At 36.1% G+C, this 16,673-nt stretch overlaps 1 protein-coding gene across 1 annotated transcript in view; it reads right to left on the minus strand.

The window, feature by feature from the left end:
• DPH6 (diphthamine biosynthesis 6) overlaps positions 1-16,673 on the minus strand; it is a 199,988-nt gene that overhangs the window by 105,801 nt on the left and 77,514 nt on the right. Inside the window, exons 9-12 of the mRNA XM_053980646.1 lie at positions 12,196-12,349; positions 11,131-11,262; positions 7,173-7,302; positions 2,914-3,088 (exon numbers count right to left, since the gene is read on the minus strand). Of these exons, the coding sequence (XP_053836621.1) occupies positions 2,914-3,088; positions 7,173-7,302; positions 11,131-11,262; positions 12,196-12,349 (591 nt within the window). The remainder of the gene's footprint in view (positions 1-2,913; positions 3,089-7,172; positions 7,303-11,130; positions 11,263-12,195; positions 12,350-16,673) is intronic.

Consider the following 16,673-nt stretch of genomic DNA (forward strand, 5'->3'; position numbering starts at 1 on the left):
TAAGGGTAATAAATATTTCCTATTTACTGCTTCTATTCTTCAGTCATAAAAGACTAATAAACATTTCATCATCATAAAATTTGCATAATTTCAAATAATTTTTGTTGATTATAAAGATTAAAACCTCACTTTTGTTCCTTCTGTATTTATTCTGGAAAATATATTCCATTTTTAAAATATATTGAAGTGCTTACTTCTGCTGGTGAACTTAAGAGCTTAATACCTGTCCATACATAACCTTAGGAAGTTCTAAAAACTCATTAAAAGAAGATTTTAATTTTGGAAAATTCATGTTTAAGAAGATATAAAATCTGTATCTTCCATTAGTAAAATTTCAAATTCAAATACTTTGTTTATGCACTGATACACTCCTCTATGATGTTTTCTTATGAAAAGGTTTTATAAGTTATATCCTTTATATGCTCTTTTAGAAAGCAAAAATATTTAAATATTAAAAACATTTACTAAAATGTTTATTTGTTCTAGTATATTTGACATGCACTGTATCAAGCTCTGCAGAATGGAAATGTTACCAAAAGTCAAAAATTTTTCGCAAGACAAAACCAGAGTGTGAAATATTGATATTTAGATGAAATGTATTGTTGGTAGTAGGAAGGCAAAATCTGGCAAAGGAAAAATAAAAATATGGCTTCCATGTATGCTACAAATTCCCCCTACAGGTGTTTTCAGACTAAGATATAACACAGCTGTAAAGTACAACAAGTGAGTGATACTGCAGCAGAGGTACAGCTTTTCATTACTGTTTCTTTACTCCTGTAGCAATTTTTAAAAGCAAAAATACTTATTTTACACTATAAGGGAAAAAAATGTTGCTTAACTAAAATGTTCTCTGGGGGTAGAAAAAAATAAAGCAAAACAAATACACCAGTGAGAATTTCTCTTTAACGTTTGAATTACTGGTTACACTATATTTGAAGACTTAAGAACTTTTCCTTGGGTATGCTGACGGTCCCATAGCACCAGAAGATCTGGCACCTGCTTATGGACAATTGCAACATGAGATTTTTCACTGGGTTACTGAAGCAATTTTCAATTGACACACTTTTCTGAATTTAGTTGATGGCAGTTCCAGGATATGGAGATCAGTTGCAACATGGGAGACTGCGGCGGTAACCTGCTATGACCTCAAGCAGCCAAAAAGCCCCGGCTAGCGCTGCCTTTGTGAGACCGTAGCCGCCGCGTGAACAAGTGCTCTGGGGTTATGGCGTTCGCCTCCCCGACAGTGCTGAGCGCTCCAGCGTGGGTATACAACTTTGGTAGCTTCACACTGAGAGGAAGCAAAGGGATGAGAGAAGGACACTTTGCTTGAGGGCCTGAGAACATTTATTCCCCCATGCGTGGACGGAGCGAATCGCCCCCAGCGCAATGCAAGGCAAAATGGCGACGGGACAAAAGAATGCATTCGATTAAGTAGTGGGTGTGCGGACAGGGGTGGGAACCCCCCTTGCCCTATGAGGATACATGACAGGGGAGTGACATAGATGATAACAACCTATGGGAACATAACAGAGGTGAGTACAGCATTCTGGGACGAATAGCAGTGCCAAGGTGGGGTGATTGATGCAGAACTTTCATGAAGAAAACCCCTGACTGACAGAACCTTGTAAGGAGAAAACTGTGTGAGGTGAGAAGATTGACATGCCTGAGTGGCAAGAGCTCCTGTGGTAAACAACTTGGAGCAAACCATTGTGAGGGAAAATAGGGGTACAGAGAACCAACCTAACTAACATTTAATAAAATCCCAGACTAAACCAACCCAACCTACAACAAGAGATGTTTCTCCAAATAACAAAGATACAAAGCTTATTAATTTTAATCTTTGAAGGATTATGCATGATATGCTATCATTATGATCATTAAAGTGTAAGTCTGAATGAAACAAAGTTTAATAAAATGACTTTCTTCTTTTTCAAGAGAAATGGATATAGAGAGATGATAAAACCCCACCCTCCTGTAAGAACAAGATTCATACAATAGTAATCTACCAACATTCCTTCCTGAAAATAAAACGAATTCCACATAAGCTTCTGAAGCAAAATACTGTTCCTGATTTTTTCTGTAAAATAGTACAAAGACAAAACAAAGTGTAATTGCATAGCCATTATACTAGGTTTGCAGACTCAAAAATATTTCAGGCATTTTAAACAGATGTCAGAAAGTCTTGCTTAAATCAGTCCGCACAACACTGGACAATGTATTACACAAGAAGAGTATTGGTAAGATAGGCATGCATTTTTTGCAAAAGAAAAGGTTGAGACAGTTCGCAAATTATCAGAATGGTACTAGCTGGACAGAAAGTACCATATTAAGAGAATGTTTTTAACGCAAATTTTTTAGTCCACTTTTCCATGATACTTTAGTGGCTTCTTTTCATTATTCCAAATAGTATGCAATATTCTGTTCAGTTTGCTATTGTTTTGAAAAATAGAACAATTCTTCAACTTTGATGTTCTTTTAAATGGTTAAGCAGTATGACAAGCCTCAAAAAGGATTTAATTAAACAAGCATTTCAGGATTTATTCTACCTATAAGAATGTTTGAGCTTTAACAAGGAAACTGAAATATCCTCAGCTGTTCCTAAACTCTGTTTATATTCTAGGCAGATTATAAAAGTATGACAGGTTTTTTGTCTAATTATAATATACAACAGAAGTATGCTGTTCCTGAGATTCTCTGAAAAGAATAATTAAACCAGTTTTATTATCACAAAATGAAGAACTGATGAGAGGTAAGTTGTCTACAAGTTTTAAAAACATAAATTCAAAATGCTATTTTTTTTTTACAAATTTTCTTTTGCACATGGAGAGAATGAAGAAAGATAAAGTGACTTTATAACTGTATTCATTCCAGTAAAAGGGCATATATTTCACATGAAGTAACAAAAATTCCTACCTTGATGGACTGACTGTAAGGTCCTATGCTGGCAGGTGCCCAGTGGGAAATGCTTTGTACATGCATGACCAGCTTTTCATCATGTACTACATCATCCATTGCCGTGTCATACTTATGTGCAAGGCAGTCAATGCAAAACAGCACTCCATCAGGTAACAGTGTTTCCACACATACTCTGAAAACCCAAGATAATTATTTTTTTTCAAACAGAAGTTTGCTTGAACCAACTTCCAACATTTATTTTCCACTTTTGTTTTGTCTGGACGTTATCTTAGGAAATTTTGCCCAGATCATATAACATAAGTTAGAGTACTGTAATAACCTGCTAGCATTAACACTGTTATCTCCTCAAGGGCACTGTTGGCTCACAGACAGCTTCTTGTCCACCAGGACTCCCAGGTCCTTCTTTGCAGAGCTGCTTCCCAGCACTTCAGTCTCAGGCCTGCGGTGGATGGGGTCATTCCTCTCCAGGTGCAGGACCCTGCACCTGCCTTTGTTGAGTTTCAGAAGGTTCTTTTCTACCCATCTCTCCAACCTATCAAGGTCCTTCTGCAGGGCTGCAGAGCCCTCTGGGGTACTCACCACTCCTCCCAGATTGGTGTCACCAGTGAACTTGCCCAGGAAGGATCTGCACCTTCATCCAAGGCATTGATGTATAAACAAAACAATACTGGGCCCAATATTGAACCTTGGGGCACAGTATTAGTGACAGGCCTCCAACCAGAGTCTGTGCCACTGATTATGACCCTCTGGCATCTGCCATTCAGACAGTTCTCAATCCACCCCTCTGTCCACTCATTCAGCCCACACTTCCCTATGAGGCTGCCAAGAGACAGTGTCAAAGTTTTCTAAAAAGCAGCAGCTTATAGTTCCTTTACAACCTTCTCACAGGTTATTTGTAATACTAGCATATTTTTCTGCTATACTTTAAGTTGCATGACAGATACATACATGTGACAGGACTCAAAATCTACTTAAGCATTCATTTATGAAGTTCACTTTTGTTTCCTCCAAGGAAGACTGAGTGCCTTGATGAACAGACAGACGTGTGTTGCATGTGGCCAGCTAAAAAGTGGGAGAGGAGGGGGGTTGAGAGTCTGTGTGGGGAAATCAACATTTCAAAGCCTGAAAAATAATTATATTTGCAGTCCATGCATAGAAAAGTCATTTAGCTCCCAGCAGGAATGCAACAAAAAATTACTTGTTCTCTTTACATATCATGTAACAATCTTACAAAATTCTTCCCATCTTGCTTATTTCTTCCAAGAAAACTACTTTTCTCCTCACCTCCCACATGTAAATATAGTAATTTTTCCTCATTACCATCATCGCAAGCATGGATGAATGGATTTTCTGCTTGGGCTGGTAAATTTTCAAGACAATTTTGCAAATTTATTGCAGATCCACACCCGAATCAGTGCTTCCAGCATACCACTTGTGAGAACTTCCACAACCAGGCCTCTGTACATAATGCAATGATGCAACCATGCAAACTGCTGTATAATTTTTCTTCAGGACAAAATGCAACATAGACAAATATGCAACATAAATGCAGTGCTGTGGAAAGGGACCTGAGGACCCTGGTCAATGGCAAGTTGAACATGAGTCAGCAGTGCCCTGGCAGCCAAGAGGGCCAAGTGTGTCCTGGGGGGCATCAGGCACAGCATGGCCAGCCGGGCAAGGGAGGGGATTGTCCTGCTCTGCTCTGCATGGAGGCGGCCTCGCCTCCAGTGCTGGGGGCAGTTTTGGGTGCCACAGTATAAGAAAGATATAAAGTATTAGAGAGCATTCAAAGGAAGGCAAAAAATGGTGAAGGGCCTTGATGGGCAGCCATATGAGGAGCAGCTGAGGTCACTTGGTCTGCTCAGCCTGGAGGCGATTCAGGGGAGACCTCATTGCAGTTACAGCTTCCTCATGAGGGGAAGAGGAGGGGCAGGCACTGGTCTCTTCTCTGCGGTGACAGTGACAGGACTGAGGGAATGCTGTGAAGTTGCATCAGGGAGATTTAGGTTGGATATTAGGAAAAGGTTCTTCACCCACAGGGTGGTTGGGCACTTCCCCAGGGAAGTGGCCACAGCACCAACCAGAAAGAGCTCAAGAAGCTTTTGGAAAATGCTCTCAGGGCACAGCTTGTGACTCTTAAGGTCTGTGCAGGATCATGAGCTAGACTTCAACAATCCTTGTGGGTCCCTTCCTACTCAGGATATTCTATGATGCTCTGAAAACTGTTTGCTCCATAAAAATAAAAGTAAAAAGACATTTTCCTGCAACTTCCTAATCTTTCTACCTTTTTATTTTACTGATGGAAGGCTATGTAGCTGGCTATGCAAATGTGGAGGCCTAAAACATGCAGGCTTAAGAAATGAAAGTTAAATTGTGAGGAGTACTATAAAGAGAACCTACAACATGTAGGAGTGGAGACTAATTTTGTGTAGTTTGCAGCTGGGATTAGATCCCTCCCCTGAAGGCACACACAGCCGACCCTCCCATTTCTCTCTGATTTAATAAAACAGTTGGTTTTAAAAATATGAAGAAGACAAGAGGTATGACCACATGGTTGACCCTGCTTTTAGTGCAGGATTAGACTAGATGACCTCTAGAGGTCCCTTGCAACCTGTATTAACCTATGATTCAAGTGAAATTTCTCAAGCTACATCAGTTCTGCATTCTCAGCATATTATCTCAGAAGTGTAAGAAATTACTGTAAAAAATTACAAATTACTGTAAAAATAAATAAGCCATTTTGACAAAGGCATTAAAAAACACAAACAGAAAATTAGTTTTAACACACATCTTTTTAAAAAAAGAAAAAAATCATGGGCTAGGTGTCTTTTATCCAATTTCTAATGGAAAACAAACCCACCACATCTGGATAACATAGGAACCACATAGTACACACCTACACCACCAAGAAGTTTCATTATGTCAGACGTAGACTTGGATGCAACATAGAAGATTTTATACAACACATATTGAAAAAACTATGCTTTGTGTATCTATGAATTAAAATGTTATCATCGGTGTAATTTGTTTTCATACTTGAATTCTTACTGAACATGGAAGTGCAGCTAAGCTATCCATCTAGTGTGATTATCTGAGGGAAACACAAGATATTAAGAACAACCAGCTTGGATTGAGCCAAAGATCCATCTAATCCAGTATTTGTCTTCAACCAGAGCCAAGTGCATATAGGGAGGGGAAGAAAAGAAACAGACTAAATATAATTTTGAAATAACTGCCAGTATCTCATGATGTAAATCCCAAGCAACTGCTCAGATAATAATTTTGCTTTAGTATTTAACAAAATAAATAGAACAAAGTGAGTAACATTTGTCACAAAGACCTATAAGGTCACTTTAAGGAAGACTTAATATTGGTAGTAAGGCTCCAGTAATGCTTTTGACACTTTCTCCTGTAATGTACTCAAAGTGAAATTGTTCATGTATGGGCTGGATGAGCAGAGAGTGAGGTGGAGTGAAAATTGGCTGAACAGCCAGGCCAAGTGGGTGGGATCAGTGACGCAAAGTCTCACAGATGGACAACCAGGAGCCTATACTGGGTCCACTCCTGTTCAACATCTTCATTCATAATCATGAATTATGAATGAAGATGTTGAACAGGCATGATGGGGCAGTGTATCCTGGGCAAGTTGCCATCCACATGGATGTTGACAGGATGAAGAAACAGTCACACAGGAACTTGATGAAGTTTGTCAAGGAGAAGCTGCAAGTCCTACACCTGGGGGTGGAATAAACCCAAGGTCCAGTATATTCTGTGGGCCCACTGGCTCAAAAGCAGCATTACAGAGAGGGACTGGAGGCTCCTGATGGACACCAACTTGAACGTGAACCAACAACGTGCCCTTGTGACAAAGAGGTTTGATGATATCCTGGGTTGCATTCAGAGAAGCACTGCCAACAGGTCAAGGGATGCAAACAGAAAAGAAAAGCAAATAAAATCCTAGCAATACAAACAGTTGTCAGTTCAATCAAGTAAAAAAAATCTAAGACTTGCAAACCATGTATTATCCTTCTGTAAATCCATATGGGGGGGGGCATTTGTAAACCTTATGGTATATATTAAACCACAAAAAGTGGTTTTGACATGAGCAGCTGTGATTTTAATACTCCAAAAGGCAGCAAAAGTCTTCTTCTGTGAGACACAAACATTTGGCAAAGTGCTTCACAAATATGGCAACAATAATTCAGTCTATCACAGTGCATCTACATAAATATACTATAGCAGTAGTCTAATCCTACCTTGCTGGTGGACACAAATCAAATTCTGTCACATAAACTGAGTTTATAACACTGAAATCTTTCATGCTCTTCATGTATAGATGAACCAAAATAATATCCTTCAGTTTCAATCCCTCTGAAGTCAAATTAGCTGCAGGATAAAAAAAATAGCTGTTAAAGATAGAATATTGTAAATGTATTTAGAAAGACAGCATAGGCATCATGGTTTTTGTTCAGCAAAACCAAATGGCAATAACCTAACTGTTGTCTAAACATGACTGAAGATTTTGCAATATACGTCCCCATTTAATATGTCCCCATTTAATACTTCTTTCTTTCACTACATTACTTCTCATGTTAGTTTTCCAAATATACAGAAGCAGACTACAAAATAAGTTTTATCCACTCTGAACAGTGGTGAATTCTTGTCTCATGAAAACACATCATGCATTCACGCATGTAGATATGTTACAGCCTGAATTACTTGTATCCATAAGTTTGATTGTCTTGGGGGGGCTTGGGGTGGGGTGCTCATTCTGTGACAGCTAGTAATTTACAAAGGACTTTGAATCACAAAAATACAGAAGTGGAAGGGACAATAGCCGTCTTCAAGAAAAAGATCAAATATTTATATGTCATTCCAGAGGGATGCTTGTCTAAGCTGTTTTTAAAAACTCTCACTGCAATAATAATCTCTGCATAAACAAAGAATTATAAATGGCTAGACAGACAATAGGAAACAGAAGTGGCCACAGGGGAAATGAAGGAAAGATGAGAGCAGAGGAAAGCTCAAGCAGACAGCTAAAGAAGAGGTACTGAGAAGTCAAGATCATCTGAATGTGTATGCATAGAATATTCCAGACATAGTGCTGAGAAAGAATGTATTACTCTCATACAGTCAACAACATAGCTGGATATGTCATCAGCTCTGCAGTGTCCCTTTTGTAGCTCATGAAAATAGAAACTAAATAAAGAAAAAATCTTCTCTGAATATAGAACATATATAATAATAGAGTACTCTGTGACCTAATTTAAATAAGACATGTAAAGTTCTTCTCAGTGTAATTTTTTTGAGCATCTTGCCCTTTAATGTTACAGTGCGCACATGTACATATACTTATATACTTGTTTTTCAGTTGAGAAGTACAAGGGCATAAAGACAATCTCTGAAGGTTGCTGCCTTAGTGAGAAACAATTTTTGTGTTAAATTTTTCAGTGCTTTTAAAGACAGTTCAGGATTTTGCACACTTTCATTAGGATTAGTTTGGTCACACCAGTACTGAATTTTGTTCTAAATGTCTCAGTTTTACTTAGTCATACTGCTAATAACAAAGGCAATCTGAAGAGGGGAGTTCTCACTTACAGAAAAGAAAGTGTACACAAGTGATATAAGAGGCTATATAGCAGCTAGAATTTCATAGAACACCTATGAAATCCCAATACATGTCCAGAAATATCACCTGATAAATTAGCATTCAATGGCAATTCTGTATGGAAATAGAAATGTATTTGAATGCTAACTGATAGCAATCACTAGGTCAATACATCATCAGTTAAGGAAGAAACAGGGGCAATTTTTGAATCTCCAGCCAACACTTTAGTCAAGAAGAAAGGACTGCAGTTAAAAGTTCTGCAGCATTATATAAAATACTGGAGGAGGAAAAAGCCCTCAATCAACTGATACATACCTCCACACACACAAACATCCCCACTCTAAATTTAAAATATATGAGCCAACAAACTATTTTGTGGACACAGAGTAAGCTGAAGGGAGTGATTTGGGTAAATTCATAATTTCTACCTTTACTTAAAAAATATCTCCTAAGTAAAAGTACTAACCCTTATTCCCCTGCATTAATTAGAAGAATGGTGGGAAATAACTTTTCCCCAGCTTATAATCAAAATAAAATTGACTCCCAAAACACCTTCTCTAGTAGAAAGGCATACCTGATGAACTGCTTAACAAGTTCTTGGGCTCTTCACAACTTCAGTTTTTCAGACACAGGACCTGAAAAGGTTTCCCTGCATTCCCATTGCATCTGTCCTGAATATACAGGAAAATCTTACAGACTTTCTGTTGAATTTCAAGCCATTAACGGTGTCTAATAATTTATAGAATATGATCAGATGAGACTCACCCTTACTTAAGCTGAACTGCCCTAAAAGGTTACCTTGACTGAAGTACAGCTTTTTGATTGTTTTTGGTTGGTTGGCTGGTTTTTGTTTTGCTGGGGTCTTTTTGTTTGGTTTTTATTAGAGGTTATCCAGAATCCTTAGCTGAGAGCCACAAAATACAGTATCCAAACTGTCTACAGGAAGTAGCATTTAAGAACTTTAGCCTGTTTTAACATAATAAAAATCCACAGTTTCCTTCAGCTTATGAAACTTTGCCATGGTACAACTACACCAGAGCTGCTTTATATTATATAAAGCAAAGCAATCTTTGTTATCTTCCAATCATATCTAAAAAAATGTTTAACGTGAGAGTTTAAGAAAACAAATGTATAAACATCAATACACTGCATTCCCTCCCATTCTTGGCTTCATAGAATTCCATCCATTCTATAGAATGTTTCATAGCATCTAGTAAAAAATTTCCATTTCCAAATCTTTTTGTCAGCACACATTCACTTTAGAAGTGGTTAAATCAGTTAGCCCAGCAAAGAGTTTAAAAGTACTGTGCTCATTCCATTCTCATTACAGTGAAGCTGAACTGCTGTACAGATTCAAAATATGTGTTCAGAAAAAGCGTTGTGCACATTTGCAGATTAAGTTCTTGGAAACAAATTGTTTTGTTTGTCATGACAGAACCATAATTCATTCAGTTTCCACACCCACTTCCAAAAGGAGAATAACTAAAAGAAACGTGAGAACTGAAATTTTCTGCAAAGGATCAGAAAACTACTTTTTTTCCTTACCATCACACAGGTAATGCAAGTAATCTGCTGAAAGCAATAGGCTACTGCACTAGTCAGACACAACCTTTTTAGGCAGATGCTAAGGCAAAATTACATAATATTTGTACAAGCTAACTTCCATTCAAATATAATGAGAAAAAAAGAAAAGACTGCAAAATCCTCTTGCTTCATTTTATAGATGATATGCAGATTTACACTAAAATCTATTGCCTTTTTCCACAAAAGTCTGATCATCTCCACCTTGCTGATTTCCAAACAATCAAAAACTAGCTTAATGACCTTCTACCAAGTATAACTTTGCTTCTGAAAAAAATTCTAGGGTTTCTTTATTATCCTATATTCAATCATGAATACTCAGCTGGACATTCAAAAATATAAGATATGATAGGACAATATCTCATGCAAATTCATAAACAAGAATATGACTTTACCCATTTAGATACTAAAAATTATTTCCATTTTTGTGAATGAAAAGAAGCCTGTACAAACACACTTTACTTCAACTTTAGAATGAAAAAATACAAAACAAAACAATGAACAATTTATTTTATATGTCAGAATCTTGTAAGGAACCTGGATTTCATGATTCCCAGGACAGTAATTTTGCCTTTACATTAGGAATAGAAATGAGATTTACTGCTACTGACCTAATCCTGGGTGCCAAAATGTGTATCAGCTTTCTAGAAAACTTAATTTAAAATTATGGAAGCTACAAACGTGTTTTAGTAAGTAGAGAGCATCTACAGCACACATACATACACACACTGTATATTTCAAGAATGCTATAAAGTGAGCAAGTACTGTGTAAATATAGTTTTTACAGTGATATGAACACTAATCTGGCTTTCTAGGGCCTTCAAAGCTAGTCAAATTACGATGTGTTAAATATTGAAGCTGGCAGTCTTGATATCAAAGGTTCCAATCAAATGCAAAATGAGATGGCAAACCAACAACCACAACCTATAAAGTTATAAAACCACATGAAAATACAGATTCTTCCGTAAGATCATATTAAAAACACAATCAGTGAGAGCAGATAATATATTAACTGAATAAAGCACCTCTGAGAGAAGAAAATGCTTCCCGTGCTGCATCTGGAGCATTTTTACCCTTTGATGGAAGGAAGTGGGCAGTGATACCTGAAAACCATTGGTAACCACTCAGGGATTTTCCTGAATTTTGAAGTGTCTTAGCTATGGGGAATGAAGAAAAGAACTATGATTATAACAATGAAAGGTTTCAGATACATTTTATCCGATTAACCAAGGATATATTTTAAATTGTTTAAAGAACTTCAACAGAACAGAAACCAGATACACAAACAAGAAACATCTTCAAAAATATTTACAAACAGATATAAAAGTAAGGGTTCTAGGAGCAAAGCTCTCAAAACCTTCTCCAACACTGCCTTCACAAAATATGCATGCAAGTAGCACATTAGCTGAGAACTTCAGTACTTTTTCTCCTACTTTCCATTTTTTACTGATCTTTTACAATTTCTCGACCTGTTTGGTTACAGACTTGGCACAAGATGTGACACTGAAAAGCTAAAATTTCCAAAAGTATTCAAGTGGTATAAAAACAGATTTTCAAACTTGTATGCCAAATTTTACTGGAAGTTAGGTGCTTAACCTGGTTCTGACAATCTTTGCAAATGCATAACATGTTTAGACATTTTTAAAGCCCACCAGGCACTTCTCCATGTTCAAGAAATATCAAAGACCTATATACTATTCAATACCCAAATCCTGTCAGCTGTGAAACTTAGTTTTCAGGAAGTTTACGCATCTATGTATGTAGCGTAACAGAAATACGCTCCAGAAGGAGGAGAGGGAAGGGAAGAGGGAGAAAAAGAAAGAAAAAATAATGTGTTATGCTCCTGTAAACTAACTTGAAATGCTTCAGTACTATAGCTCAATTGATTATTATCAGAAAAATGCATTTGAGTAAGATCTCTCTTTTCAGACTAATTACTACAGGTTGAGTACATTTTGTTCAGGAGTCCTTGTATAGTAATTAAGATATTTCACCTGCATGAAACAGTCAATCTTTTAATCTCATAAAAAAAAAAAAAAAAAAAAAAAAAACCAACAAAAACAAAAAAAAAAAAACTGTGCAAAACTCACTGAAATCCAAAGAGTTATATTTCAAAGTCTTCCAGATGACTGGAATATTTTTCTTTGGTTCACATTCTTCTGATGAAGGAAAAACATCATCATCCATGCAGCTTATCTCACAAGAACAGCTACTGACCACAAAAGAACCCAAAGATTCCTCCTGCTTGAGACAAACATTATAAAATATGCAAGTAAACAGCATGCTAAGCAGTATTAAATCAGCACATTTTATCATTCAAATACATGTTTAAGTTATAAAAAATAATTATAGTTCAACAGGTACATATCTTAGAACAATTCACAAAATAATAGCATTAGGATTTCCCATTAGATTGCAGAACTGGCAAAACATAATTTACTCCTGTTGACATACCAAATGGAAGAAAAAAGCAGACTTCTTGACTGAGGACAGCAGATATCAAAAATGAGACCCAAGAATAAAGACAGAAAGAATACTATTACGAAGAAATGTTATCCCACAGTTATATACAAGACAACTGTGTTTTCAAAAAAATACCATAATCTAAGTGAACAAAGGAACCAAAGCACACAAGTAATAATTTTATAATTAACATTGTCATTAAATACTTGAAGTACAGCAAAAGACTAATAAGGAAGTTTTAAAACTTTTTGGAACAATGAATGAAGGCAGTCCATGTAAAAAAAAAAATCTCTTTCTATTATGTCACAAACACTATCCTTTCCATAAAATGCTTTAGTATGAGTTGAAATAATAGAAAAAATCATTTCCCAAGATCCATACATTGAAGTAATTTCTTGACAAGGAAGGAAAATCATTCTTCCCAAATGCTTTCTCAGGACCAGGAAGAGAAAACTACTCACAGTACCTTTTAAAGCAAAATACACAGGCAGAGTGCTTACTGACCAGTCTTTAACAATTCAGTGATCATTACATTTTTAACATGCCGCATAATTACAGCATACATTTTTTGTGGGTTTTTTTTTTTTTGTTTCCTGTTTAATTTTAGAGCAATCAGAACCCTTACTCGCTCCCATCTGATTTTTCAATCAGCCTAATCTGCAGAACATATTGACTTTTAGGACCACTAGCTTGGGTAATACTACTTGTCTATCTAAAAGCAGTATGAATTATGACAGAATTTACCTAGAAACCCTAATCAAACACCACTGCATGCTGTCATGCCAGATTCTATCAATTAAATTTCTTCCTGAAGATCTCACATTTCATATAGTGTCTAAACTATGCATTTGACTGCAGGCTTCTTAAATACTAAATTCACAAAAAATATAATAAATCCAGATAAGGCAAGATAAAATGTTGACAAAACATGAAACCTTTGATAATCCTTAATAGGGATTAGAAACTTATGAATATTCCTTTAGCTGATAAATATGTGTTCCATACAAAATGTCATTAAAAAAGAATATTAACATTATATAGTGAAGTAATTTTTATTGTATTTAATTTTATTGTATTTTTTTCCTGTGGAAAATAAAACCTATCTTATTGCAACTTTAAATATTTCTCTTCATTTTAATCACAATAAAAAGTCAGAAAAATAAAGGCAGAAAACAATAGTATGCATGAGAACTCTGTGATACTCTTATGTCAATATTTGACTTCACTGTAGTGAAAAAGGATCCAGTTAAGTTAAAGGAGTGCATTTGGAAAATTTAAGAAAAGGCTAAATTACAAACAGATCATTATCTGTGAGAGGAAACTCAGTTCTGCTGACTCTGAAAGAGGTCATAGGTAGTTTTATAACCACTGTAAACACTAAGTCTATTATCTAAGAGGGGCTGATGTTCTTTGATTGGACTTCATTTTATTCATTCCTCCAAGAAAGACAGGAAAGTCAAGACAATAATCTACTGTACATTAATCAATTGTACCTCAGAGGTTAAAAGAAGTCAAGAAGATGTAACATAATAGCCCAGGCAAAAACTGCAATTTAGCACAAACATGACATGCATTCCAACATTACAACAGACAAGCACCCAGCAGCATCTGTACCATTTCCCACTCATTGAATTACACCTTTGACTACTGCCATCAGTGGGTGCATTTTGCCATTACCCAGAGGGATGCCTGATTGCTCCTAAGTCTTCAGGTATGACTTAAAAAAATAAAGAAGTAGAAACATAAATCTGTAATTGAAAAAGATCTTAAGATGGTTTAAGCTACAAGAACCAAGGAAATTAAGTTATTTCAAAAGGTTTTTTTATCTACAAGATAGCACTTCACGGACATTTACAGACTGTATAGCAGCATCACATGCTAGAAGTGCTACCACTTGCTTCTTGCAAATTGTTGTTTTAATAAATAAATTATTTTCACTGAGTAATTAGTAGAATCCACCATGAAACAATTTGAATTGTAGCATGGGCATTCAGGAGAGTTCTAATGTAACACATTAGTCTGCACCTCTTGGTCCTACACCCAAGTAAACATGCACAGACATGGTGATGTGAATTATGCCATTACACTGCTGTTTTGGGTTTTGTTTTTACATCACCTGGAGTTTAACTTCACTGTGCCATAAAAATCCAACGGAAGGGGAAAAAAAAGTTACCTAGAAAGACAAAAGTTCCAGCTTGCCAGTTTTTTACTCACTTTTATTAAGCTTTATATAATCATCTTGAAGAGATCTACAGATACAAATACCTTCTGAGGCTGCTGTTAAAGATCTGTAACTTTTCTCCATTCCCTAACCTCAAAGACCAAATTTATACGTTCTGCAAATGAACATGTAAAGAGCACCTATTCCATTTTTTTGCCACCAGTTAAAATGCTTTCATCTATGTTTCTAAACATGACTTCTGCAGGATGTACTTCATAAAAAAAAAATCAAGGGTATGAGTCTCACAGACTCCATCACAACTGGTTTGGTAAAATGTAGAGAACTCCCCTGTAGCTTTGTAATTCGTTAATCTTACAAATATCCCAAACTGATGTGATTTGAAATTTTCCTATCATTTACAGTCACCTTTTTCCTAAGTAACTCTATATTTTACAAATAATTTAGCTTCTATCAATATTTCATCACAGAGATAAATAAAATTATACATCTGTGTTTCCACACATACATAAAAGCCTGTTCAGTTGCAAAATTTTTGGAAATTATCGTGGTATATCACAAATCTCTTATAAGATGCAAAGTCTGTAAAAAAATTAGGGATGTCTGTTGATTTCAATGCCTATGATACATCAGAATGAGTCATTCAAGGCTCCAAAAACATTGGTAATCAATCACTTCCCACAGCACCACAGGTGCAGGCTACAGCAGAAATATTAGGTGTGGAACCTGACACTCGAGGAACAAAAGGCTCAGTGCCAGTCTAAGCAGAGCTGCCAGACTCTGTTTAGTAGCTACATTTAAATCCATACAAATGTTGGTCCTCCAAGCCTCTCAACAGAGGAAGTAATCTAAGAAGCTAAAACTTATAGACTGCCACAAACAGAGTAACTTTCCCTGAATAATATTCTCATCACTTTAAAAAGAAAAAATCAAGCTTGCTATAATGACATTTTAATTAAATCTTACAGAACCTATTTTATCGCATAACATTTTCATGTTACTTCACAGAAGCAATATATTTTCCCATTTGTTACACAGTTTCTCCCACACCCACTGTACATTGTGATACCAACCTAATTTTGGATCAGAGCCTGCATGCATGCATACACTTAACTATATTCACATAACTCATGTCATTGATGCAAGTGTGCTCAGAATGAAGTTAAGCAAATGCACAAGTGTTCCAAGATCCAAATTCTCCTGTTGAAAAAGCCTTGGAGCTAGGACTTTGACTGATATAGCTGAAATTCCATGCAGTGGTCTTTTATGAAAACAACAGATTGTCTTTTTAAAAAGCTTACATTCTCTGCTACAGAAACTGGTATAAAAACCTATCACAACACAGTTCTAAAACTGATAACTCTCCCACTGAGCAGCAATGAGAATATAGTGGAGCAGAGAGCTCAGAAGACAAAAGACTATGATAATCTCTTTATTCTTTGTGATGTACCTTGATAACAGAACTCCTTGAAATAAATATAATGCGAGAGATCACATACATCTTGCATTATTTTGAGTACAATACACAGAATCATAGGAAAGAATGTCCTTTATGCCAAAATACTTTCAAATAAAGTATCTTCGTTATGAAAAGAGAACTAAAAATTATCGTTTCTCAGAGAACTGGACTGAATCTGCAAGCAAATAGAGTAGAAAAGAAAATCCTTTATTTATTATCTTAGTGTTTGAAATGAATCAGAGCACAAAAAAAGTTTTGTGGCATTTGTTATCAAGTTCTGAAGACAAAACTACAAGGGTTATCTATATTCTTATGATGCAGAAGGGAAACTAAAGGTTGCCTAGGAGAAGTATAGTCCAATGATGACAAAGTATTCAAAAAATGCTACCCACAATGCCATTAACAAAACATGTTTTGAAACTTGAAACTCCTTCCTATTTTCCCTGACATGACTGACAAAGTCTAAT

The sequence above is a fragment of the Vidua macroura genome, chromosome 6 (genome assembly GCF_024509145.1).
Source record: "Vidua macroura isolate BioBank_ID:100142 chromosome 6, ASM2450914v1, whole genome shotgun sequence".
Lineage (NCBI taxonomy): Eukaryota > Metazoa > Chordata > Aves > Passeriformes > Viduidae > Vidua > Vidua macroura.